The sequence below is a fragment of the Aythya marila genome, assembly GCF_965140915.1.
Source record: "Aythya marila genome assembly, chromosome: 13".
NCBI classification, from domain to species: domain Eukaryota; kingdom Metazoa; phylum Chordata; class Aves; order Anseriformes; family Anatidae; genus Aythya; species Aythya marila.
The window spans coordinates 4,532,691-4,553,640 of NC_139054.1; the positions used below are offsets into that span (position 1 = coordinate 4,532,691).

General features: G+C 34.8%; 1 protein-coding gene across 4 annotated transcripts in view; it reads left to right on the forward strand.

Annotated features, from left to right (window-relative positions):
- Window positions 1–20,950, forward strand: part of PCDH11X (protocadherin 11 X-linked) — a 472,078-nt gene that overhangs the window by 49,842 nt on the left and 401,286 nt on the right. For all 4 annotated transcript variants that reach the window (XM_082771004.1, XM_082771006.1, XM_082771007.1 and 1 more), the window contains exon 3: window positions 18,435–18,482. In XM_082771004.1, the coding sequence (XP_082627130.1) occupies window positions 18,435–18,482 (48 nt within the window). The remainder of the gene's footprint in view (window positions 1–18,434; window positions 18,483–20,950) is intronic.

Consider the following 20,950-nt stretch of genomic DNA (forward strand, 5'->3'; position numbering starts at 1 on the left):
GGCCAATATATTGCTTGATTGACTTGACAGCAAATACTCATTAATACAAGTACTTACTAGCATTTTAATAAAAATAAAATGCTGCCTTATTTTAGCTCCTTTAAATTGCTTATAGTCTCAAGTAATCTTAGCAGTTCAGAGGCCAAGTAGTGACAGATTCTTTCAGAACACTGCATGCTGCTCACTTCTGGTGAGCTTTTTAAAATTATTTGTTGGTCTGTCCATTCTCTTTGTAGTCTAGAAATTTAAGACTTTTAAAGAATTTACTTTTTTAAGCAAAGACCTCAGTGCTTGAAAGTTTTTAACCTCAGTTACAATGAGAGTAGATAGACCTATGCATTATTTTAAACAGATCACCAAAAGTGTCCAACAGGATGTCATCTTCTATATTTGGTATTTTAACTGAAAATCTAGGGAGTGTATAACAGCATATTAAATAAATAACAGTAGAAATAGAAAATACTAAAAAAAAAAAAAAAAAAAAAAAAAGCCAGGGCTACAGACAAAATGTGGCAAAATAATACACTGTCTACGTGGACAAATGTTAGATAGCTTATCCAAGGAAAAAATGCCGTTATTGTAGGAAAACAAGAAACACAATAAATAGCAAAATCATGAGTCCCTAGGATTTAGTGAGCAACATTTTAGGTTACCAAAATAGCAGCCTTGTTTTATGTGTTTGAGTTGTGTGTTTATTCATTTTTGAATTGGTTCAGAAACAGAATGTAAGAGATCAGCAGAAGAATATCACACAAGTGGGAGCTCATCTAAAATACAACCTACAGCTCTGTACATCTCTTTACCAAAAATAGTTTAGGGTGCAAGGCCTTGTCTAAAGATCAAATGTGACATGAGGTGGTCTGCCAAGAGAGTGGTGCAAATAACTCTTTCCCCTCCCCCCCCCCCCCCATTTACTTCGGTATTTAAATAATCATAGAATCACATAAAAAAATAAAACCAGTTATGCATTTATTTATGTTTCTTTGCTGAAAAACTGTTCTTAACAAATAATAAGGGAAGGAAAGGTGATGTGGATGAGCATACACACTGAAAGTTGTGAACTCTTGTGCTAGATGTGCTACAATGAAAAAAAAATTGTAAATTCACAGCCCTACAGACAGATCTCGTAAGTGAATTAATTGCATTTTTCTCTTGCATGCCTGCTTGTCAGGTAATTCATGAGGTACGGATTCACCGTCTTTTTAAGGCACAGCAATAGCTTGGAAAGTATCTCTGAATCCAAGAAGCAGTTTATGACACAGCCAGACACCATTTGGAATAATAACATCACTGTATTATTCCATTCAGGTCCTAGTAGTTTTTATGATGTTAATGCCAAAACTGGCCACATAAGTAGGAGAACAAAGTGGTAGGAGGGGAGGATTCTGGTGAGCAGGCAGGGAACACAGCATATATACAAAGATCCATTCATCACTGTGGAAGAATAAGGAGATGAAAGAGGAAAGGAAGAGTAGTGCATGTGAATCCTTTCATGGTTAACCCTAATGCCAGGAGGCAGAATGACGAGCACACAAAAATGCTATTGCTTGCCTTTTCTCCCAAAATGCTGCTTGAACATTTGTTATTCCATGCTGGTTTTGGGGGTGCACTGTGAAGATACTCATGTCTTCTGGCCTGTGATATATGTTAACCTTTTCTTTCACTTTATAATCAGCATACAGAAAAGTGAGGAAACTGCAGTGCATAAAACTGCACAGTGTGAATCTAGCAGGGCTGATGTGACAGCTTTGTGGGGTGCTGGGGAAGCACCCGATAGCGAGGTGGTGGGCAGGGCTGTGAACCTGGACGGCCACAGAGAAGTGGGAGATGATCAGGTATGCAAGTCACTTCACAGGAGCACACAGGCTGATGCTCTAATATGCATACAACAACAGAGAGAATGTGTTGATCTGTGCTTTAGAGAAATTAACATCAAATTAACAGGCTGTGCAGTAAAGAGGAAGCTCTTCAGTCATATTTCACTTTTTAAAAAGTTTATCTAAAATGTGCTTACAGTCTGTATGGAGCCAGGCCTATTCTTCAGGAAGATAAAGAGATTTTTGCCATACCTGTTTCTGCTAACTACAAACACATCTGAATAGGTTAGAGATTTTTAGCACACTTTCAGCAACTCTATTTTGTTTGGAAGAAAACATTCACATGTTACAGTATTTCCTCACTCTGTAACTCAGTGCTTATGTTACTGCCCCCCTTCTAGTATGGAAAAAAGACTTAATGTAATTGTTGTATTCTGTTTCTTTTGAAAAACAGATCATTAGCGATTTATAAGGTCTTTTTACTTTGTAACTGACTTTATTTGAATCTTCTGCCTCTTTCTAAAAACCCTTTTAAATAGAAGAAAACAAAGCCAAAGAAATTGTGCGCAGCATTATACAAGATCATAATCCTTTGCTGAGGTGCCCAAAGCTGACAACAGAAAGGATAACTTTAAGGGTTCACATGAAAAATGGTAAACAGTATTTATTATGAACAAGGCAAGGGAGAGTAAACTTAGTTGGAAATGATTTAAAGATAAAAGAAAAAGCATTTAGAATGAGCAATTGCTCTAAGTCTAGATAGGAAGAAAAGATGGCATAACAGTGATAGTAGGAGAAGGTGATAGAAGGGGCAGCTAAGACAGATGGTGACATAGTTCAGGGAAAGAAATGGCCAGATAAGAAAGCAACGATTTTCTCTCAGTCAAGTGTAAACTGGGAAGAATAGGGAAAAATAAAGGCATGCATGAAGAGAAGTAATATGTTAAAACAGGAGGATGTAAGAGCAGAATTTAATTTGAAATGTTAATCAGTAGTGACTTCTGATTAAGGATGAATCTACAAACACTACATATTTTTATGAATACATGGCATGTAATACGATACGTATGTAAATATAGTTTATTCCATTTTTTTTTTTTGTCTGAGGCCTTTGTTGCCAATGCCAAGGTGATCCAGTCCTCAGAGGTCTTCCATGATGAGTGGGAAGTGAAGTAGGTTTGTCTTTTGTCTTCTCTAACTTTTCTTGATCATCTGTAGTCTTTTGTGTTCCCCTCTCTGCCCCTCTAACTGGGGCTGTTTCCTCTGACATTCGTTACCTTGCTTTGGTTTTGAGAGTGCTTGTTGTGGATTGGGCAGGCTGCCTGGCCTGTTTTCAGTCCCTTCTGCGTGTTTGGTTCTTTATTTGTGCATCACTTGGCCTCCTCCCATGTGCAACTAGACAGGTCTACAGGCCTTGGTTCCCGTCTTCCAGGTCATCACATTGCTGACGTACCTAACTGAAACGTTTACACATTGTGTCTGGTAATGCCACCACAGTGTTAGGGATATGCGCTGTCATTGATGGTGCTGCTTCAGAATGTTTTTGTGTTCAAGGTAAGCTAATATTTAGTATAACCCAATTACTACACTTAGAATTTACAAGTGTCGCAAGATTCTGCTTTGGCCATAACGATTTTCATGTGAAGCATTTCTTTATTCTCGTAGCTGTTAAAAAGGGGAGCTCTTTCAGAACAGTTTTTGAACAGGATTTCAGCTTGGAGCACTGTAATGGATAAAACAAAGTCACCTTTGTTTGCCTATTTTAAATTTGTATTATTGATTCCTAAATGTTTCTTTTTGAGCAGGTATACCACATAAACTAAGTGGTGCATGGTTGCAGGAATACCCAGTTAGCTGCAGACTAGAGTGAAGGCAGAACTCTGCACTTACAGGCGCAGGGCATTTAATTCTGAGAGCTAAACTTGTGTTCCATCAGGTTGTTGCTTGCTTTAATCTTTATCTGCTTGGGGAAAATTAGATTGGTGATACTGCTATAGCTCCATTACTCCTACCTGTTAACGTATTATTCTTGTATTTACCTATCGTCAGATGTAGCTGGTGGATTCCTTCTAGAGTTATATAATCATCTTTTTGTAGCTGTCAGTTCATACCTCTGCAAACTGACAAAATAGATTCTTACTCAGTCTCACAACAAGTCAGTCTTGCCTCTGATGAGGAGTTACCTCTTGCAACTGTAAATAATCTCTTGTGATGTCTTTTAGTATAAGCTTTCCCCAATTTCTGTTACAGTTTGTCAATTCCGTTACCCATGGAAAATGGCGATCACGGATCTTCATCAGATTTTTAGACTGCTCTTGAAACAAGGTTATTTCTGAGCCTCATTGGAGTTTGGGATCGAGTAACTGATGTCACTGCTCATCTGTGAAAATGGAGAATGGAAGGAGATGAGTTTTATGTAAAATGAAAGCCGGGAAGTTAGTTAAATTAAAATTACAGAGTGGAACTAGATTTGTAGTTAATTCAGAACCAAAAAGTGGCTGAGTGCCTTGGAGAGAAGGGTGGGAATCACAGGAACTGTGGGAAATCCTGAGTTCCCTGTGAGCATAGTGCACAGCGACACAAACAGAACTGTGGATACCTCCCCGCTTTGGGACACCTGAACAGAGTCACCAGACCTTCTGCATCAACCCAAGCATCAGTTGTTCAAACCCTCTGGCTTCTGTCCTTTTTTATGCTTTAATTTCTTTAAATGGAAGCTGAAGGAGCAACCCTTACTTTTGCTCTCAAACCATGTTTGAATGAGGGAGCACACCACAGCTAATCACACTGAAATTAATGCAGATGACTCTTCTGTGTAGGCTTCAGCAGCATGAGAGGACAATGGAGGGGTATATTGTCCCTTTAAATAGGTCACAAAAAGCCTGGGGTGGTTGCTATCAACATCTGCCTTCTGTGCAAAAACTGTCAAGATGGAGCTTTTTCTCCATGTAAACTGACCTTTATTACTATTGTCAGGTCTTACTGAAAATTGCTGTTAGTGACTAGTAAGATAAGGTAAGCTCCAACTACATTATTCTGCTGTTATCAAAAATCCTTTGTAAATTTGTAGAACCCACTAGTACCGAAGTATTTTGCACTTTCTGATTTATTTTTTATTAACAACCCTTTCTAGCCATTGTCTAAGGGACTTATGGCCATTATACTTAGAAAATGTTTGATTTAGATAAGAAATTTCTTGACTTCCTGACAAAGCAACTACAATAACTTTTAATTTTTTCTCTCCTGTCAAAGCTAAATGGTTAGTAATAGTTCAAGATTCACTTACAATAAAAAAATCAATTATACACATATGTATATCCCATGTACCAATAGTACTTGAGTATTTGAACTTAAAAATGCAAAATAATGAGAAATAATGGTATTGTTAAAAATTCCATCTTAATTTTGAAAGTACTTATATACAAGATGAAACAATATGTGTTATTGAAAGACAGATTTAGCTCTAAGATAGATTTAGGAAATTTTTTGTCCTGAATGTGCACTCCCGCCAAGCTCTAAGGTCACCCTCTAGTGCCTGTAATTTAATAAATACAGAGAGTTGGATGTGTTGTCTTTTTATGGTAACTTTTAGCTCTCTTTTAGAAGAGAAAAGTTTGCTAGGACAGACTGTGAATGATGATGACTACTTTTTTTTTTTTTTTTTTGCAAGTCTACAGTGCTGATAGGGAATACGTTGGAACTGAAACATTTTACTCTTTCTCTGTCACTGCCCAAGGATCAATATATTTGTTTAATATTATAACACAGCTTCATTTTTTTCACATGGGTAGTTACCACTGTAAGTTACACTGTAATACAAGATGTGCAGACTTTTCCTGTTAGCAGTTTCCTTAAGATATAAAACCTATTTTGAAATAACGAGATGTATTTTGAGTAGAATAGAATAGAGAGTTTATCCAGCTTTCAGTTTAGGTGAAAATTTTTGAGTGGGTGGATAAGAAGACGTGAGCTGACGTAAGCTATAAAATGAGATGCAGAAACTTGAAGGACGCTTATGAGTGCTATGTGACATCCTAGTATCTTGAAAAGCTCCCCTGCAAATTTATGAAAGGGACAAATGACTTTCATTTTGATCTTATTTTTTATTGGTAATCATAGGAAAAGTTGGAAGATGGGCTGTGGGAGGAATTTGATTTATAAGAATCTGAGAGTAGTATTCTTATCCCTTAAGTCTGTCATTAGCCTTGAAAATATAGTGAATGTATTTGCTTCTCACCATTTTCCAGTTACTTAACCTCAGGTATGTAAAGAAATTTTATTAAAAAAAAAAAAGTCTTCCCTTTATTTAGCTCCCTTTCCTCAAAGCCTTTTAAATTCAATCTTTAATCTTTCCATCAAAACAATATTTTCATTATTTTGTTTTTCAACATCCACATTCCTACAGAGCCCTCCCTCCATTTACACATTTTTATTATTATATGAATATGAAAATGTATAATCCTTATGAGACGGTTTTGTAGTAGAGTAAAAAATATTGCTCAGTAGTAATTTGTCTAGAGAGATCTGGACAGTTAAGTGATGATCATCCCTGAGCGTTGTTTTGAAATAGTTACTGGATTTTATTTTTAAAGGGGAAAATAATCTGATTTGCATTCTTATAGCTGTGAATTAGTTTCTCTAAGTAGATAAAACTGTACTACCAACTGGTGGTAGTTTGATTCCAGTGAGTCAAGAGTCAAGGTAATTGCTTCTTGTTGGTTGATACAAGGCTCCTTTAGGGTGGTTTATGGCGTCAGTACTGTAAAACTGTCAGGCTTCATTATCCTGACATCCCTTTGAGGGGTTGGCTGAAGACTGGAGGAGAAAGTCTTGCTTCCAGGCACAGTAAGTTCAGTGAGCTAGGGTGAGGGACAAGTTGGTGTATCTTTTTGCATTCAAGGCTCTGATTTTCACACTAGCTGTCATGAAACAATAATATATAACTTAGCACGTCTCTGTGTGGGCAGGATGATAGACTCAAGCTGGAAGGCACAAATCTGTCAAATGGAGATCTTCAGTTCATCTATCTTACATGAATATTATCTTTTACTGATGTCCAGACAGATCAGTATGTTAGTTAACAAAGATATGGTGATGCTTTTTGAGCATAATAGACTAGGGATTTGCCTACATAGTCCTCTTGAAACCAAGTGTATAAAAACACTTAGAAATAAGTACCGCATCCCTGTTAAACTCTTCCAAAAAATGTGTAAATACTTCAGTTTCATCTGAAGAGACAGAAATAGTCAATTAATAATGTATAATGCTCTCAAGTAATCCACAGTAAAGCAATAACAAAAACAAAGAAAAATCAGGTATCTCAGTAGAACTATAGTTAAGTTAACATATGTGTATGATACTGGAACAGCAAACAGGAGTGTCAAGGAAAATTTTTTAAAGTGTGGCTTACTGTTAAGCAGTTATATTGAATTGTTCTCCTTCATATAGTGAATTTTGCCATGTTTAACAATGGCAAAGTAGCACACCTCTGAGGAAAATATATATATAAAAAAAAAATCAGTAAATTCATATTTCATGTTCAACTGATTTTTTTCTAAACTTGTTTTTTTTTTTTTTTTTTTTTTTTTTTAGGAATATTGATAAAATCTCCACAGGTTGACAAAATTTGTAATATCAGAAATACCTGAATTAACTACAGATGTAAAATACATGGAAGAAATAGTGTTTTCCAAATGTCATTTTTGTTACAAGTTTTAAAGTTAGCCTTTTAAGTGAACTTTTTGAAGGTCTTTGAAAGTTTTAAGCAACAGTATATGGTGCTTTTAACGTGCTTGTTTGTTTTAGATAGCTGTAACTTCCAAGCTACTTTGAGGAAATAAATTGTTAATAGCTCAAAATAAGTTTGAGTTAATGAGTTGAAGGCTTGGGAGGGTCTCTAAAGCATGTGAATATGGAAAGCTCAAAATATTTCTAAAAATGCTGAAGGGTCATTGAAGAGAAGTTTTTCCAACAGTTAATTGCGAAAGACAGTGGCTAAATGTTTTATAAAATACGCAGACAGACAATAAAAATCATGAAGATCTTTCTGAAAGTTAAGTAAGAAGCCATGATTGAGTCTTAGTGATCAACACTTCCATTTGATTTTAGTATAAGCTGCCCCGAGTCCTTAATTTGTGTTTGTGACATGCTTGCTGTAAAATGCTGGCCACTCTTCAGTCACCAAGGGTAAGCAACTATTCTTTTTGTTTGACTTGACTTTCTGTGTTTTCTCTTTTCTACTGGATGTAAGCAGGAAAATGACAGTTTTAATCGGGTATCAGTACAAAGTATGCTTTCTTTCAATTGCATGTAGATTTCTTGCTTACAAGTATATCACTACTTGGAAAATTAGTTTGAGTTATGACAGCAGAAATGTGCACGCTGTCTCAACATATTTCATGTTCTTCCTGCTCGTTATATTTAAACACGTATGTAAGTTAAAAAAAATAATAATTGTTACCTACTGTCATTAGCCTTCCTCATGAAAATCTAACAGCTGAAATTCAGCTTTGAAAAATTGTTACTTTCACAGTATGAAAGGAAATAAAGGAAGTAAATTTATCAGTACTTTCTGAAGAGTAAGTGCTTTTATCAGTTATAAAATCAACTCCTGTTGATTGTTTAACCCATAAAACAGAATGGGTTTAAAAGTTTTTCACATCAGAACAATTTTGAAAATTTTATATATAAATAAACTCCAAGTTTGCCACGAAGGAAAAGAAGGATGCTACTGTATACTTTGCTAACATTTGCATTAGGATGCTCTTTGATGCCTTGCATTGTTGAAAAGTGCAAAAATAGATAAGAGTGACAGATGTATCCAGTGGGACTTTTCTTTTTTTTTAAGTTTTCTTTCTTAAAATGTTTGTACTAAATTAGAACCTTATTACTAAAGCAAGCACCATCCAAGTATGAACAATTTTGTTTGAATACCATTGCTTTTTTTAATCAAGTGTAGTTATTGCAAGTTTTAGAAGAGAAATAGCTAATCATGCTCTGTATTGCTTCAAGGGTTGTAGAAGTTCTTAGAATCCATTGTAATTCTAGTTTTGGAATCAGTTTGTGAGGATTACTTTCTGCTGCTTTTACTCATTGTGGATGCAGCAATACAAATTTTACTGATATTTCAGATATCTGTCATGAGAAACCTTTGGTTATATTACAACAGGCTTCATATGAATCCTAATATTATTCCAATTTTATTATTAAAAATTCCAAGTTATATCATGACTAGTCTTCTCCGCACATATGTATGAGGTGACCAAAAAGCTGCTACTATTTTCAAAATGCTCAGCAAAGAAACAAAACATAAAGGAGAATTATGATATTCACCAAACTTTTATTTATTTATTTTTTTCCCCCAGCTCACTTTTCCAACACCTCTGTTTTTTTGCAGGGGACGAAGAATTCAAAGTTTTGAGATATGTTTTGAAAACATTTCTTTCAGTCAAAACTGTCAGTTTTTTCCTGGTTTTTTTTTTTTTTTTCTTGAAAAATAAAATTAAAATATTGAAGAAGCTTATTCAATAACTATCTTTTTGATTTAAATTTTACTTTTAGCTTTCTCTAATATTGGGTTGTTTAGTGATAGAAATATAAATAATTATTGTTTTACCCAAAATATACAGTATGCATTGTTTTTCTTCCTTTCAAGAGGAAGTACAGTGAGGAAAAAAGATAGGTCCAAAATTATATTCTTATAGCTGTCAAAGAATACATTTAAATCCACTGTCAGCCATGGATTGTGGCACTTGACTGCATTAGTATGGTTATTTTTATTCCTGGAAGAAAGGTTTATTACAAAGTAATTTATTCCCTGGCCCAGAAATATAATGGGCCTGAACACTGAAGTCCTGTAGAGCTTTTGAAGCTGGGACATGTAGCAAAGAGCATTTCAGACAATTTCAAAGAAACAAAAAAGAAACATTGGTACAAGGAAAGAATTCTGAGTCATCAGCTGTCAGTATTGAAACACATTTTTCTCACATTGTGCTATAATTGCTGGCTCTATTAATGTGATGTGTATTGCTTTGGTTATTGCTGATGTTCCAAAGTCAAATTATTGTAATTTTTTTTCTTTGCCTTATCAAGAAAATTGTCTTTTTTTTTTTTTTTTTTTTTTTTTTAAGAGTCAGCTTGTTCCTCTGTGGTTTTCAGGATGAGGTATTATATGAATTTCTCACTTTAAGATTACTTTTTCTATTCATTTTAAACCCAGTCACATAATTTTCATCCTCATTTCCATTATGGACTTTCCAAACCTATTTGTTGTAGCACATTTAAAGGTATAAGCCAAGTAGTGCTTTCCATTTTGTTCCCAATCCTGTTTTCCATGTAACCTCAAAAATAATATGTTGCCAGTTACATTTACCATTGGTGAATTGACCTACATATGGAAAGCCAGCATAAAGTGTGAATACCGTAATTTGAAAATCAGTCATATAAATTGATCGTAAATGATTAATAGAACTCCCCTTCTTTCTATCAGTGTTGTACACCTTTTATTGTTTCACATAAATGAAATAATCATCCAGGGTGAATATCCAAGATACCTGCTTTGCTTGTAAAATATCAGAACATGAATCAGTTCCTTGAAGTATAGCTAAATTTATGTAGGATTTTACATTATCATTACTTATTTTTGGCCTCTGAAGTAACCCAGTAGTTGTCTTGTGCTCACTTAAGAAATAATAATTTGAATAATTGAATAATTTAAAGCTGGATGTGCTGGCATCACCCAGAGTTCTTGGCAAACATGTTGGCTGACCAACTGGGCCTTTAACAAAGTTAAGGAAATAAACTTGTGAGTGTGTGTTTGATCTCTGCTTTTGAGGCTTTTGTTTCTATTATTACTCAGATTTTGAAGTGCGTTGTGTTACAGCTTTGTGACCTTTGCCGCACACCTTCATATCAGAATCTTAGATGGATTTTTATTTGTTTAGTTCTTTTCTCCATTTTCAGTCTCAAATTTTTCTCCATTTTTCAGTCTCTACCAGCACGATTGGTTTTAAGTACTCAATTAAGTCTGCAGTAGACCACATGGAGAGCAATAGAGTTTTTTTATTTCTGTGATGATCTTTGCTTTCAGGGTTGCTTGTGAGGATGGAGTCCTAAAAGACAAAGGCGCATGCACTTCAATCATACAAACAGAAGAAACAAATAAAATAAAAAAAACATTGTTCAAAGGGTTTGAATGAAAAATGAGAAGGACACAAACCATTCCAATGACCTGCCTTTTACCTTTTAGCAGTGTGATATATGGGTGCGCAGTGCTTATTTACAAAGTTCATGACTTCCATAAATGCTCATTTTTATCATCTGTCTTTCTTACTAACCAGAGAGAATAAAGCAAGCAATATAAATAAAGGTTTTTTTGTTTGTTTTTGTTTTTTGTTTTTTTGTTATTTAGAGCAGGATTGTATAAGAAATAGTGGTGTCTTCTTTAAGGTTGCCTAGGTGGTTTTCTAAGAGACTGAAATCCTGTTTTCATTTTGTAATGATATCTAAAACAGCAGTATTTGTGCTTTCATTGTATTTTCTGTAAATCATATATTTTGTGTTCAGATGTGATTGATTTGTGAGGGTCACTGAACTGGGAGATTCACTGTGGATTTGTTACTGTCTTGCAGAGTAGTTCTGAATGAGTCACTTCTGCTTTCCGTGCCTCAGTTTCCTTATGTGATATGAGTGATATTCACTTGACCTGAGAATGGCCTTGCTAGATTAAGTAAGATTCATTTAATCTTGTATCCTGTCTCTAAGGCTTGACATTGGATACTTAGGAGATACTGTAAAGGATAAGACAAACATACTTTTCCAAGCTGTTCCTAAGCTTCCACCAGCTGGAGGCTCAAATGTTTCTTGCACTAGAAGTGAGGGTTGTAATACCCTTATATGGATTCTTTTTTTTTTTTTTTTCTTTTTTTTTTTTCCATGTGCCCAGTTTGTCCAATAGCTTTTTGAAGCAATGTAAAACTTAAACACTCAGAATATGGGCACAGGCTTACAAACTGCATCATTTTTTCACAGTCTTATGCAGGAGATCAGAAACTTTGCAAATACATTTTTTCACAGATAAGCATGCACATTATTAGACAAAGTAAAAACAAAATTAATTTGGTTAACATTTGAAGTGTATCTATGCTTGAGCTAAGATTACAAGTACAGGAGGTATAAGCAGCAGTTCTGCTACCCATTGGCAGAAGACTCTGTACTACTCAAGGAATAAGGTTTTGTCCTAAGTATTCCTATGCTAAGGAGTAGAGAGAACAGTGAAGGCTCAAAAAGCCAATTTACCTTTGTGGAACTGAAACATAGGGATTTTAGATGCCTGCCTATTTATGATTAGCTTTGATAGTGTATTTTTAAAATGTTTTGATGTATGAGCATATAATTCAGTGCTCAGTGTGGTTGAAGATGTCACACCCTGGTGTGAAACTTTTCATAATAAATAATGTTTTGTTTTTGTGTGTGGGGAGAAATCCTATCTAACGTTCAGAGGGCTACAAGGGATGGTTAAGCCACCAATCTCATTGCTGTCGCAGTGTTCAGATAATACTTGAAGCGCTCTCATAAAGAGGAATGAAGTCTTTCAGAAAATTTTGAATATTGGTTTGAAGTTCTCCTTCATATTTATCACAGCATAGCACACACTATAGTTTACTCAGTTTCACAAGCAAGGTAACAAAGAAAATCATGTTTTGTTACTCGTTGATTCTAACAAAGATCTGGCTAATTAAACAGTTATGCTCAGGGGATTTTGTTGTTGTTGTTCTCATATGCTTTATTTTTAATCTTTATATTAGTGGGTGGAATAAGTTTATCTATCAGAAAAGGCTGTAGGGTAATAACTTACTGTGATGATCAGTAGTTTTCAACATGGTTTTCATTTGAAACATGATAAATCAAAAGATACAAGCTTGTGCTGTAGTGCTGTGTGCTACCTGCCTCTGAAGGGACTGAAAACTAAATGCAAAGAGATGTAAATATGCGTATTCCTCGGGAACGATTGGTTGGCTTTTCCTTCTGGGCAGCTGTTGGAACAAATCAGGTTGTGCCTAAGAGCACGATAAGGAAAAACTTTAATAAAGCATAGCCCTCCTGGAAGCTCTGTCATTTCAGCTATCATACTTGCTTTCAGTAATTTAGTCTAGGATTTACTGTTTTGTTGGAAGCCATAATGCTGAATTTCAAAACAGTTTTTATTTAAGTTTACATTTTCCAATGGATTCATCCACATATACCCACAGGAGGCCTCTTCTTACAGTAACAGTAAAGTTAATTGAGGGTAGAAGTGGAATTTTAACCGTGTAGGTAGAATGCGTAACAAATAGTGCTACCTTCTGATTCTGAGATCATGCTCTAAGCTGTCATTCCATATAACAGCTGAAAATGATTTTGTTGTACAGAGCGGTCATGTAGATTTCTATGCAATAATTGAAATAATTGAAACAATCATTTTATTTATTTATTTATTTTTTTCCCTGAAGAGTATTTGTTTTGTTTTATTTCAGTATCTTTGAATTTCATGTCTACATGATGACACTTAGTAGTTGCTAGAATTTCTTAGGTGTTTTAAGAATAGTAATGTGTCTAAGAAAAGTTACAGTGAACTGTTCATTTAACGCACTGATAAATAAACATGAAAAACTGAACTCTTGTTCATAGCTTAATAGCTTAATACACAAGAATCCTAACAATACATTAAACACTTTATTTTAAAGAAGTAGAAATTATGCAAGTGTAAAAATCAAGATCTAGACTAAGTCCTTGGGTCAATGCTAAAAATTGTTTAAGGAGAGTTTGAGATGTGTTTCCTTTTCCTTGTTGGTGGTCAGTTTGTAGAACAGTATGGTGCATGTCTATGTCTACTAAGAGCTGCACACTTGATTAACTTGGTTAACTTATAATTTTGCTTAACTTTAGGTTGTTTTATTTTAGTAGTATGTGTTTGGTAGATTCAGTTGTTTACATCACTATCTTTTTAGAATGGTTTAGTGGAGGACTGGTTAGTGTTAGGTCAGAGGTCGGACTAGGTGATCTTGGAGGTCTCTTCCAACCTAGTCAATTCTGTGATTCTGTGAATGTGGAAGCCTGAACTTCTTCTTGAAGAATTCAGAGCATGTGTTCATGCTGTGATGGCTCTATAAGTTGAAGTTACCGTCACAAGGGAGTAGGTGTGAGGAGCACAGGGAAGGCTTTTGGTTCTGCCTTATTAGCAGTGCCACGCTGCCACACTGGTGGTTGCGATGATGTTGGCTGCCGAAAACCTGATATTTAACACTAAGGAAGGAGCAGCAGGTCCAGTTTCTTGGTTAAAAAGTTTTACTGTATCACAAACAGTGTGCCTAATGTTGTTCGGAAACATCTGTCTTAGGGCACTCAATTGAGCTCAGAAAAGAACTTTGGGCTGATTCAGACCAGTGAAAGCTTGCCTTTTCTCTTACTTGGGTTACAGGTTGTTACTGGCCAGAATTAGCTTCGATGATCTTCACTTCATTTACTTCTTCTGGAATACTACAGTCTGTCTGAGGCCAGTCACATTGCTGTCATATTGAAGTAATAACATTTCAGCTGTTTGGTTTATTCTCTTGTTACTTTTCCTGTGGAGACAGCAGCAAAGTGAATGATAGACTCTAAAATGAACTGTTTCATGCAACTTTTCCCAGGTACTGTGCAAGAGCTTGTCTCAGCCCCAAAGTTTAGATGGTTTACAATTTATTAGAGAATATGTGTTACCTGGTTGGACTAATCTAGATCTTTGCAGCAGGAAGTGGATATTATAGTTCCCTTCTGATTTTCATGCTTAAAAGTTGTACATTCAGTGTATGTTCAAGACTTAACTGGTAGTAGTGATCAAACACAGAGCAGCAAAAATGGAATGGCATGTTAGGTGTTTGGCATTTCCCTTTTAAACATGCCATTTTAACAGTCTGAATATTATTACCTTTCTTGCAAATCAATTACATCAACTAATATATTTAACAGGACAGCACGTAGATAGATCTACAATGTGTACAATGGATTTGATTTTTTAGGCTACTGTGTTAATAACTTCATCACTGATTTTAAGTCTGACAAATAACGTGTGTATTCAAATTAATGACAGGTATGTGGAGGACAAGTTGAAAATGTGATAGATAAGTTGTAGGTTTAGTTTTCCTTAAAGACCTTAAAAACTACTCCTCTCTATGTATTGCTGTTATAAAATACTAAATTACTCCTCTCCTTGTATAGTTGTAATGATTTGCATTGGAAGTAAGAATTAGAATGAAATTGGAATTTGATTTTTATAAGAAAGAATATATTATTGCATATGATTACTTCTAAAAGTGTGTACCAAATATACTTTCAGTCTTAAGATTTTGGATCCCAAACAACTAAGAGGGAGGCATTTTTAGGAATATAACTGTTAAATGGAAAGTCGCAACAGTTTATATACTGGAATCCTCAATACACGTAAGTATCACAGGATTTCAGAACTGGGTTTCAAGGTGCAATGACTACTGTACAGTAAGAAAATGCATCTTCCTTTACTCTTTTGCTTTTGTTCTATTGAATCACATAAATAGGAGTCAGTAATACTGGAGAAGGAAGATGACGAGTTGGCTTTCTGATAAATCCAGAAAATACATTTTTGGTTTATCCCCAGCATCTCCTGATCAGTATGGTGAGAAGGCACCATAAGATACTTCTGGAGTATTGAAAAATTCAGTCTCTCTGGAACTATTTTTAGTACTTACTGGCACTCTGTATATCTTCTGAGCAACTCTTTCTGATTTATTAATCTGAAATTGCAGTATTATTTATTATCTTCCGGTGTGCAGTGAAGGGGCATCTTGCATTTGTGTTATATCACACACTTTTCTAGTTTAAAATGGTAGTTCCACTGTTATTTTCTCTCAGAAGTGCAAAAAGGATAAGCTTTCATGATTTGGAAAAGCACAGCTTTATTCATTTCAAAAGCAAAAAACTGATGCTGTGGTAGTTATATGTCCCACATAAACTTTCTCTTTTGAGTTTTACAAAACCCTGCAGAGGGTGAAGGCCTTGAGATATGCTAGTTCATTTTAGCAGTGTTTGCACCAGGCTTACATCTGTAAAAACTGTTTGTGAATGTTGGGAACACCTAACTGTTGACAAATCTAATCAAAAAGGAAGATCTCTATTAGGTTATTTGTCATTCAATTACATTTTGCCCACATTAATTGTAATTTTCTGCATTGAGATTGTCTTTTTTAATGTCAAAAGTTCATAATGCAGTGATAACAGACAAGAAAGTACATGTATGGTCTCTGCATGTGAAAGAAAGTCCTTGTGATTAAAATCCAGAGAAGATATTCGTTTATTTTCTTTGTGTTTCTGGATTTCAGAAGAGAGGGGTGTATGTGAGATACTCATGCCATACAATGAAAATTTCTGTCTACATTTTGTCCTAAAAGTGTTAGCGTAAAAGGAAGATACAGTGGTTTTACTCACAGCTGAACTTCAGTTTAAATGGACCTCAGATCAAATAAGATACTCTTGCTAAGTAACTACCGGTAAAAGGTTAGGATATGGGCTTGAAGATGCCATCTGTTTGAAGAAATTATATACTTTTTCTTAACTGAAATATTTTTTGGGTGGATAAGAGGGAACAAAATAATTTAATGAACATTAGTTTGCAAACATTTGTACTTTTTAACAAGCCAGCCTATCAGAGGTTTCCTGTTTTATTTTATTTTCCATTTGTCATGAGCCAGATCTGTACGTGTCCATCACCTTCAATTCCCACTAAAGTTACCAGAAGCTGAGGATCCTGGACAGTCTCTGCTTGAGGGTAAAGGAATTTTCAGAAACATCTCAGTCGTTCCTATTTTCTTTTGTACAAGTAGCTGTCAGTTTGAATCCCCTTCTGCCTGAGAGTACTGATATGCTTCTAGAGCAGGTAGTGAATAGGAGGGCATTAGGGATTCACACTGCTCCAACACCCAGTCAGTATTCATCTGAGAGCTCTAAAATGTGGGATTATGAGCCTAAGATACATTGCTTGGCTGTTGGAGTGAAATGAGGTGGTGATTTAGGAGCTGTTCTGAACAGCAGTTCAGAACTGTTGCCTGTTACCACCAAAAGCACAGTGATGCATTAGAGAATTACATGACTAAAGCAGTCATTTATGTTTATTTGAAACAGAGTGTGATAGTGATAGAAAAACATGAACAGAACTCATAGGAATCTTGACCCACAAATTAAAAGTCTGTAGTTGTTCTGACAAAGAGCTAGTGTTTCAAATATGTAAGCAACTTTGCATCTGCAGAGTTTTTGCATTGTACAATTTTCTAATCTTTGCAATTTCATCTTCTCTTCTGAGGTACTGTCACTCAGTTCACAAGGTAACTAACTACATTAATTACACACACCTAAGTAGCCTTTCTGTAAACTGTGCACTGATAGGTGTATTAACTCAGCACTCTTGAAACAAAACAGTTAACAGCTTTAATATTCAAGAATGCATGAACATGTTAACTGTACACTGTGAAGTATTCACAGACAAAGGACCTTTATTAGAGCCTCAATACTTACGATATTATGGCTCTGAGTGTAGTAATAGGCACCAGTTATAGGAATTTGTGTCCAATATTGCCTGTTGTATAGAATATTTTGTGTTTAGTGTTTTAGCTTGCCTTTGGGAATTCACATTTTCACATTCAAAGTGTCACCTGTGAAAGAAAATGCAAGTTTAATTTTCACCTTTTATTAAAAATGTTGTCCATTATATAGCTGTTGTCTAGTTTTCTGAATTAGAAATTGAAACTCTGCTACTATAATATTTTCTTTGATAATGCATCACAGTAGTTGTGTACCAGTTCTGTATGGCTTGACAAAAGCAGGCAAGGAAACAGAGGCTGAGACCCATCTTTTAGTTTTTAAGAAGCACTGCAAAGGTTTTCTGTCTTGCTAAACATGAAATAATCAGCAGTTGGCAAACAACTGCATTAATTTCTGGACTTGCTTAAAAGATTTTAGGATCCTTTGGATACAAGATTGTGTTTCAGCCAAAGGTTTTATTATAAAGTAATTACTTTCAAGTAATTCAGGAATTCATTAAAATGGGAACTTGAGGTTGTGTTTTTATTTTTTTTTATTTTTTATTTTTTTTAACATATTATGTTAGCTGTTTTTTTGTGGTTATATAGCACAATATTCTTTCCCTTCCTCCAATTTTCCTGACTTCTTTAAGAAATTGCTATGTTCTATCAACTTATAAGTGTAAGTATATGAGATGTTTTGTACACAACAGACCATATGACTGTAGCTGTTCTTTTTCCTATTTCTCTTGACGATGAAGCCCACTTTCCAATTTCTGTCCTGGAAGAACATTCATTATAATGCAAATGTAGTCAACATCCCACGGATTTTGTGAAATTTTGTTATAAGAGACTGTGATACCTCAAAGTGTACGAGGCAAGTTTATGTGTAGAATTCAGGTGCACCTTGCTACATGTAGTCCTGTCTGTAACAACTGAAGCTTTTATAGATTATTATGTTAGGTGTCCATGTTTCATTGTTTATGTATTTATTAACCTACCTAAATGTTCCATTTTTTTAAAACTCTCTAATTTTTTATTTACTTGGCAGCCCAAAACAGCTCCGAAAAGAACATTTGGATCCATTACAAATGACCAGGTAAATATACAGCAGGCAGAGTTCAACAAGTATGCCAGTTTCATCATTTAGAGATTATTTTATGCATGAATACTCTGAAAAGGTTGTTATAAAAATTGAATAAGGTAACAGAACTTATGGTTATGGCCCTGATAAAGAATCTTGTGATTAGGACTCAGAGCCTCTTAAAGCTAGTCTTGGCTCTGAGATGGGCATAGCTTTGTTCTGCCTCAAATAGCTAGATTACATGGCTTGAGGTGTCTTTTTGGATTTAAAAAGTTAGCGTTTTTTATTTCTCCCATCTTGCTATAGTTATGAAGACAAAGTAACAGATTTTTTTTTATCAATTAATTTAATGGTGAAGGGTACTATATAAATGTTAATTACCTATTATACTAATTCTCAGGACACATAGCCTTCCTAGTGTGAATGAAACCTTCAGATCACTGGGATAACATGGTGACTGAAGTATACTTCAGTCCGAATAACAATCTATCTCTATAGGAAATATTGACTTAACCGATGTTTTGATGATGATAGATCAAAACTTAATCCTGAAAGTTTTCCTTCACATTTCTCTCAGGGTTTTTAACTCTCAATTTCTTTGCTTGTGCAGGAGAGAATTGGATATTTGTAATCTTCAAAATTTGTTTCCTGAATGTTTCATTATTTTGAGGACTGTTTAGAGTGGAAGAATTCTCTCTTCTTAGAAAATGTAGTTGTTAAAATGCAACATATCACCATACCTAATCTTATCCATTAAACAATGTGAAGCAGATTTGTCTAAATTGGGAACAGGCATAATTTTTGTAACTTTCTCTTTATTTCAGTGGTTTAAAAGGGTGTATAATCCGCTTATCAATAGTAAGAAATTCTGCTGAATATTGTTTTTTTCCATATAGAAAAATTAATCAAGTGGTAATAATTGACCTGGAAGAGCTCTTTGCATTCTTTTGTGTTTCTCCAGTAGCTTATTGCTGGTAATGGAGAATTGATGCTATATATTTTATATCAAGTCATATGCTATAATTAAAAATACCTTTCTCATACTTGATAGTTAAAGAGAAGCAGAAATGTGTATGCATATGTATAGCTGTGTGTATTGAAGGTCTATATGAAGTGTTTGTTGTAGTTGTGGGATCTAATGACAGAAAAATCAGCGCCCATCTGTCAAGTTGTGTACAAATAAAAAAAAAACACATTAGCTATCTTTTTCTTCTTTTCCTCCAGCTTCTGTTATATTTTTCTGGAAATCTATGTTAAAATATAGAATATGTAATTCATCATTTCTCAGTAGTTCTGCAATTTATTTCAACTAACTTCTAGCCAGATTGGGTTTCCTCTTCATCTTCACACTTCACCTTCTTGAAGAGATCGGTGTAGAATTACCATTTGAAAAATTAATCTAATTGATTCAAAATGTAAATCTTACACTTCTCGTAAGAATAATCTTTTCATGTCTTCTGTTGAAGAACCCAAAGTTGTATTTTTAAAAATTTTTTCAAAATGTATTCCAGTTCACTTTAGACTGTCCCTAGTTGCAATGTAATGTTGTCACAAATGCTGTGCCAGTGGCACAGTAACGTTTGAAATGTGGATGAATTATTCTTTTCCATGAAAGAAATGATTACTTATGTAAGGTCAAATTCTGGCTTTGAGAAAACAAATCAGTGAAAGAGTACAGCCTTACACAGAATTAGACCTACAAATGCATTCATTTAATGGTGGGTAACAAGATGCAGTGAATACAAATCTTTTAGCAACAATGAGAAATAAGGAAACTTGCATATTGGGAACATTTTCTTTCACCTTGGTCTGAAGTGTCTCAAATCGGTTCAGAACACACATAATTAGGACTAAAGATGAGAGACAAGCACAATAAATGCAGAAAGAACCAGGCTAGAAGCAGTTGTTGCAAGAATGACACATACAAAGAAAATCCTAATTACTCAGCATTTTTATCAACGCCTTCTTCTCCTGTTTATCCCGTACACTCAGCTTTAATGATCTGTGTTTTAGCTCTGCCCTTATGGAAAATATGACTGCAAAACTGCCTTTACATCCTTTCTTCTTCTGAAGGTTGAGTGATGGGAGAATAGAAAAGAGGATAATTGTGATACTCTTAATCTCTGCTCATCTGAAGACACAGCAGAAGAGGGAATCTAGCTCTAGATTCCAATTTTTGTATTAGCATACTCTGTCAACACAAGGGTTTTTAAAGGAAGCCATGTTTGTGCAATATGTATAGCATTTGCTATTCCAGGGGTGTTATGTATTCAACAATCCCCGTGAAAAGAAGTGATTATTTTCAAAGTGAATGTCATAGTTCTGTGATATTTTTTAAAATGAAAATATATATTCTTTTCTCACTTGGATTGTAATTTTCACTACAAGTGGAAAATAAATCATGATGAAGAAAGGAATAATTTTAAGGAATTTATGTATTTCTAATAAACTGTTATGGCTTAGTTTTGTCTGAACAATCTAAT